The 7,630-nt window shown below is 27.1% G+C and overlaps 2 protein-coding genes across 2 annotated transcripts in view; both read right to left on the reverse strand.

Annotated features, from left to right (window-relative positions):
* LOC111623523 (probable helicase senataxin) overlaps window positions 1-2,171 on the reverse strand; it is a 10,559-nt gene extending 8,388 nt beyond the window's left edge. The window contains exon 1 of the mRNA XM_023366124.1: window positions 2,134-2,171. Within this exon, the coding sequence (XP_023221892.1) occupies window positions 2,134-2,171 (38 nt within the window). The remainder of the gene's footprint in view (window positions 1-2,133) is intronic.
* Window positions 2,172-2,393: 222 nt separating this feature from the next.
* On the reverse strand, window positions 2,394-5,985 carry LOC111623518 (CDP-diacylglycerol--glycerol-3-phosphate 3-phosphatidyltransferase, mitochondrial-like). Its single transcript, XM_023366118.1, has 4 exons — window positions 5,544-5,985; window positions 3,974-4,199; window positions 3,788-3,870; window positions 2,394-3,702 (listed from the first exon to the last, which is right to left on the reverse strand). The coding sequence occupies exons 1-4, from the start codon at window positions 5,718-5,720 to the stop codon at window positions 3,583-3,585; spliced, it is 606 nt and encodes a 201-aa protein (XP_023221886.1). The 5' UTR covers window positions 5,721-5,985; the 3' UTR covers window positions 2,394-3,582.
* Between the last annotated feature and the right edge of the window lie 1,645 nt (window positions 5,986-7,630).

The raw sequence follows: 7,630 nt of genomic DNA on the forward strand, positions 1-7,630 counted from the left end.
GGGGTGTAAAATATTGTACACGATACAATTAATCGGCTGATCTCATCGTTTGATAAAATCTATTTTTATTTATTTATTTTAATGCTCATATACAGTACACGTGCGATAAATAGTTTCTGTATCAACCTACCTTATTTCCACCATATTTTTAGAAAAATAATATCCAAGTAATTTTCACAGGGAAAATATTCAAAAAACAATAAACGCATTAATGCAAAAATCAGTTTTACTTCCTTTTTCAATTCCGCGATTGTAATGAAATCGTATAATGAGAAAAAATAATAAAATCATTTTATTATTAATTAATAATTTTTCTTATAGTACTTAATTAATTAAGAAAATATTAATTATTAAAAAAATACAGTATTTTTAAAGTTAAAATAAGATTAAACTAACGAAAACCAAAAGCAAAGTGATGGAGAGATACGACGCGCTTGTATATTGATGACGTAATACACGTAACTGAAAAGGGAACGAAAAGAACAGTCAAATTAATTAAGTCGGAAAAAAAAGTGTGCATTATAATCGAGAAAATGCGAGTATTGTATTAGATTTAATACCAGTATTTTAAAGATTGTCTTATAAATAATATCATGACGATTCCTGTAACTCGGGTTATCCGTTAAGAATAAAATACAATACTAATATAGCCCTATCGTAGAAAAAATTCGCTTATTTTTGCTCGCCTCGAGTTTTGCTCAGTAGAAATAGCTAAAAAGTGCGCAAAATACGTACGAAAATACGGTATTACGGCACCACCTGTATTGGACGACCACCTGCCTAAAAGACCACTTTTTGAAGGAACCGTGGGTGGTCGCCATAGACAGGTTTTACTGTATATATATATATTTTTTAACTTTTTGTATTTACCAGTCTGGTTAGCTGCTAAAAATTATATTAAAAATATATAAACTTTGATAAAACTTCGTAGTTATCCTTTTCACTTTCCCAACTTTTCATCCAAGTAGAATGTTAAAATAACCGTAAACTGTTATTAAAAACTTAAAATTATATTTATGTATAAAATTTATATTACATTTATTTTTACGCAAGTATAATTTTAAACATATGTATATCAACCTGATTCAATTACAAATACCAAATTAACTTAACTGTCAGATTACCTGGCTGTAACAAGACTAATTTAATGATTAGATATAGCCAAATTGTTTTATATCTAATCATTAAATTAGTCTTGTTATGGCCCAATAAATAATTTGATTTTAGCATTTATCATCAATGAATTTAATTCCCTAGTGTAAAGTTGTATCTGATAAATACTGTAATATCTTAATTTTTTATTGTTAAGAAAATGTTTCTATTTTAATAATTTGACACATTAATAGTATACAATAGTAAAAAATGAACCAAACTTTTGGCACAGTTTTTATCATAGTGCACAAACTCTTACACTACAATCTGTAGATACACATCTCTGCCAGCATCTGTAGCACTTGTCAAAGCAGTTTTCTGGAAGTTATTTATTTTTATTTTTTTCAATACCTTTATGGGCCTCATTGCTGCAGCTTTCACCTCTGTTGCAGATAGAAGTTGGAAAGGTTGCATGATCCACTTTTATTAGGAACAGTGGAGGGGCAAGATTGAGGAAACATTGTCCTTGGTCAGACATAAACTGGGAATGACCAAATGCAAAAGCTGCAGTAATGAGTCATTAAAAAACCATCACAAAAATTGACTTTTAGGACTGCTAGTGTCATATCACTTGTCAAAGCAGAAATGTATAGTTATTGGAATGGCTTATGTTGAAAGTAATATCATATTTGTGTATTGTTTAAAAAAACCTGTGCCAAAATTTTATTTTGGCTATGTTATATATANAAATTATTCTAGAAACATTTCACAACAAAAACTTCGTTCTTATCTAGCTTTTTATTCTTCTCGGATGTAGAAAATGAAGTAACGGTAGCCAACTACAGCTTTCCGCACTCAATATTGGCCCAACGATTCATCATACAAATACATGATAGCGTTGCCAGATGTTTTTTGCCCTTGTAGCCAAATAATTTTTTAAAAGTAGCCCAAAAGTAGCCAACTGCTCGAGCAGTCGGCTACTTTTAGGCTACTTCTGTACAAGGTTTTGTTCTACCTAGTACTTTTGTACTAATCTAGTACCTTTTTACTTGTCCCAGTACCAAGATACCCAACACCATTTTCCTAGTACCATTCATGAAATCCTAATACATTTCCTTTCAAAATATTCATTTTTATTCTATATTTCTGTATTTTTTTTANTTTATTATTAAACTTTTAATCTATACTTAAGAAACAAACTGAACAGCACTAATTTAAAATGTTTTTGTTCATGCTTAAAAATTAATTTGATATAATTATAAATGCAAAATGTGATAAAATGACACTTCACAATTGTTAACTAAATTGAACAATCCACATTTATTAGAAAGACATCAAAATTTGTAAATGTAAGAGCTATCTAGAAAATTGGTACCAAGATATCATAAAAACTAATTGTGAAATTATCTGTAGCATTACAAAATCTAGAAAATAGCTTGTGCCTGTGCTTATAGGAAATCAATAATAAAAATTGCATTGTGCAAAATATTATTTATATTACTTTGATAATGGTTCTCATCTTCAAGGTTATTATAGTCAATGCTATTACGAGTATATTGATCGTGTGTATCTACAGCAATATAATTTGAAAAATTGTGTTAGGAATTTGAAATTTTAGTGTACGAGAATATTTTTAAAAGTGTGATTATTATGACAATCTACCAAAATTTGTTCGTGTAGACAATTAAGCAAAACTTTTAAATGCAATGCGATCTTGAGAAATGTTTTTGGTAATTGAAAATCTATTGTTGATATTCAAAATTAGCCTGTGAGAACTTTTATGATTTTTGCATCACAGACAATGAATGCCATAGTCAAAATGCATAGCCTGGAGCCATTATCATCATAACTGTTTTCTAAATAAGGAAATACTCTCTCATCTCTTCAATATACCATCCAATGCATAATACATAGATTGCATCAGTCATTGACATATTTTATTAATAATTAGATGCTGATTCGGTTATGTTTTGAATGTAATTTTATCACAAAAAAGAATGATCTTGTTACCTTATTTTCTAGACAGCCTGGTATGTAAATTTTAACATTTAAAACAGAATTTTACAATAGATTTATATAAATATAACAGACTCAACTTTTAACAATGCATAAATAAAATATACATCATATCATGAATGATCTCTATTTGTATGATTGTCTGCTGGTCAATCAGCATAATATCGTGAATATATTTCTGTAATGATTCCAAATGGATAAATTTTACAGTTACGGACAGATAAATAAAATCTCTTCATTTAAAATAATAATCTATATTATTTACAAAATCTTTTTAAAAGTTTTCTGAATATAAAAAATGCCTTTAATAACAAATATACATATATCTTTATATAAATACATAATAAATTACTCCATGAAACAAATGTGGAAGACAAATAATTCAAACAGAGATTGATAAACTTGAATTTTAAGATTCTTTGAAATTATTTTTCAAACGTTAATGCATAAAACATTCCGAAACAATAACTTATATTAAAAATATGTTTTCACAACCATTGTAACTAATTTTGTCCAAAGAGGCACATATCTATCTGCTTGCTGAAATGTTTCTTCATTAACTGTCTTTGAAAGGTCATACAATCTTTGCTGTTCCTGCATCAGAAATAATTTTGAAATATATTAATTAATTAATGAAAAATTATATATTATAAAATTATGATATTTGAAATTTACTTACAAAATGTAATTCTTCCTGTAATTTAGTACTGTTTGTAACAATAGCTACTTGAGCCTCTAAATCTCTATATACAGATCTGTAACCTGTGAAAATAAATTATGTATATTCATATATTTAAAATATGAAAATTTAAGCAAAAATGATAACAATTTTCTTGAAAAATAATATATATAAAATTTAAATTACCAAAATTTGGTGATCCAATTAGAGATAGAGATGGTAATTTTTCACCGGGAAGATAATACCATAATCCTTTTACATGGAAAGTCCATTTGTCTTTGTAGTATTCCATTAATTTTATTCTTGTTTCTTCTTTCTGTCTTTGTAATCTCTCATAAAATTTTTTTGCTATGTAAGTGTATGCTGATGGAATAGAACCAGCTACACCTGATGCTCCATAAAATCCATTTACCTAAAAGGAGATATAATGTATATGAAACATTATATATTTTGATATAATTTTTTTACATTATTATCAATATTTAAAATGTAATGTAAAATAATTTTTAAAAGTGAAATATTTTAAATTTTATATCCATTTCTTATGACATTTTAAAACTTTAAATATTTGGTTATTAATAATAAATACAATATTTAAAGCATATGATAAATTAATGTGCTTTTCATTAAATTATAATAATTTATGTACTCAATTTTATAGTTGCAAGATTTTAATTATTTAGTCTAATATATATAAATTGTAAAACCATTTATAACAATGTTTTTCTTAGTATGAAATAAATCAAAATTTCTGCAATCATAAAATTTAAATTCAATAAATGAAATGTTCAAATCAGCCAAGTAGACTTTATCATATTTGGTCTTTAATCCATCTTTAGCTTTCATAACTATTTCCTTATCTGATCATTTCTGGAGTGTTCTATCATTATCTGAATAGAAAAATCATCACTGGAATAATTACCCATAAATTAAATAAATTTTGTAATGTTAGTGTAACTATTATTATCATCATATATATTTACATCTTTAAATTATTACAAATTATTTCATCTAAACTTTTCAGCAATACCTGATAATTAAAAATTTATGTTTGTAGGTGTAATTTTATACTGAACAGATTTCTGCTTCATTTTTTTTCAGTTTAAAACAGCCATCTATCTGGCATGTATTTTGTTTTGTTGTAATACAAATAAATGATAAATCAAAAAATTCTCTGTATTTTATATTTATATATAGCTTACATAATTTTTCTTATTTTAGATTATAGTATAATAAAAGTACATTACACTAATTGTTAAAATTATGAATCAACTAGTTCATTCAGGAATACACGAGTTTTGCCAATATAAAGAATGTATAATGTAAATAATTCAATCTTTAAACAAATATATTGTATAAATTTATTCAAATGAGTTAATAAATCCATACAAAATATTTGTAATACTATAATATTGTGAAATGATTTGTTATTATATATATATATAAAATCTTTTAAATAGGCTTATTCCTCATCAATCAATCAATACATAGGGAGATAGCACTGATGCTTAGTCTGAAAACAAGACATTTTTCTACTGCAAAACCAGTTCTTATGTTTGTTATTTTATATATCAAAAATTCAAATACTGTATCTGTACAAACAATTTCAGTTTAAATACTATAAAGAAAATGCACAAGTATTTTCTTTCAAAAAAACTATATAATTCATGTTTGTCAGTCAATGTTAAATTGAAGGACAACCATGAAATTAAATATGAAATATATTGAATAATATAAAGTAAAACTAAAAACATACCTGAGGTGATGCCATTAAAATATCATAATTAGCTAATGAACCTTGAATAATGATATCCATGTATTGATCAGTCAAATTAAAGTAACCAGATGCTAACTTAATAGTAGAATTTGGAGTGGCTTTCATTAATATCAATTGTGTTATATTCTCATCTTGAGTTATTTTCAAAGGATGCATTTGTAACAGGGGATATATCCAAGTATCAATTTCACTTTGATCTTTAAATGTTTCATTTGGTGTATCACCTATAGCACCATTACATTCTAATAAAGGTTTTGGTTTATAATTTGGTGTTGTAAATTTTTCCAATTTCTGGCTTGCTTTTTCAATGAAAAGATCTTTATCACCTATAACAGAAAAAAAATATAAACTTCATTAATGACTTAATTAATGTTTAATTAATAGGAAGTATAATTCACAAGACTTGTTTATAAAATCGTACTGCCTCATGTTCTTATCAGCATAGAGGTATGAAGGAGTACATGTAGAGAGTTGATATTTGGCACAGAGTATTAGGTGCCCAAATCATTTGCACATAAAAAATCCAGACTTGTAGGTAGTCAGGGGACCGAGAATCGAGTCAAAATAAAATCCAAAATGGCAATCCTCTTCTACAAACAGGCAAAACAGCCACCTCACCCCACCAAAGTCAGGTAGGAGAGAGTACCACCTGCAGTCATTCTAAGAAGTGAACTCTGACCTTAGGACTGAGGGTGCCTGCGCGTGACCTTCGCCCTTTGACCTCACTTTGTTCCTAAAGTCTAATGAGGAGAGACATCTTTTTACTACCTTTCGATTCGACAGCCGTGCCAATCTTGGATTTATATTATATATCAACGCTGTTGTAAATATCACTCTGCCGATACAAATTAATTAAGTAAATTATCAGTTTTTTTTATAAATTTTTAACGACAGAACAAAAGACAGAACACATGGTTGAGGTCAACGTGGACATCAGGGACAAGGTAGGAGAGAGATTTTTTCACTTCAGGTTAATTGACCATTCTAGTCGACAGCCGTGCGATCTGGGATTTATATTATACATCGACGCTATTGTAAATATCATGCTCCCGATACAAATTAAGTAAATTTTTACCGACAACATTCACCGAAAATGGCTCGTGGACGACTTTGTGGTCGAGGCAGGTGAAGTTTTAACGATTGCGCCTAAAAGCAGCGATATCAAAGAAGATAGGAGAATGAGAACAATCATCAAAGTGCCTTGAGCATCAAAGTGATTCCATCTCCGAGACATAGTCTTGTCCCAAATACGGTTTTGCCGTTTTACTTGTTACATAATATTGCTAGTTTTATTTGAATATTTTATACATTTATAATTGCAATACTATTTTTTACATGTATTTTAATGAAAAATAAAAATGATTAAGAATTTTACAAATTAACACTTTTCTCTGGTAGTACAAGGCATTAACATAGAACTGCTCCAACTTACTTCTTAGTCATTAAATTTCCATGAAAAAATTTTTGTTTAAAAAATTTTGAATTTCCTTAGCATCTAATTATTTATTTTTGAAAATTTTTAACAATTTTATAATTGTTTAGACTCAATAAACAATATTTCTATGTAATGCTTCGTGACTAACTTAAAAGCAAAATTATTATGTTACATTTTGAAAAGTCTGTAATTTGATTCATAATAACATTAAATAACAGAAGATTTCTATCATTTTATTTTAATATAAATTAAAATTTTTCTGAATGTAATAGAAAAATTAAAGACTAATATAAATTAAATACAAAAGCATTTTGAAGTCTAAATATCTATTCACAAGCAGACTTTTATGATGATCTCTGCCAAACATATACAAATTTTTTTAAAGTCTCTTTGACATTTTCTGATTTTTGTTTTTACACAGAAAAAATTTTACAATTCTAGACTGTAATGTATTGGAAAAAACCAAAGACTAAATACAAAGAATAGCCTATAAAGAAAGTCAATTCTGCTAGTGTTGTGTTCCAATGGTAAATGAACGTTCAAAGACTTCAAAATGTTTTTGTATTTAGTCTTCAATTCTATAATTCAATAATTTGTCAGAAATAAAGAAATTACAGTTAAATAATAAAAA

This window comes from Centruroides sculpturatus, unplaced genomic scaffold, assembly GCF_000671375.1.
Source record: "Centruroides sculpturatus isolate CEXI.00-Female unplaced genomic scaffold, Cexi_2.0 scaffold278, whole genome shotgun sequence".
NCBI classification, from domain to species: Eukaryota; Metazoa; Arthropoda; class Arachnida; order Scorpiones; family Buthidae; genus Centruroides; species Centruroides sculpturatus.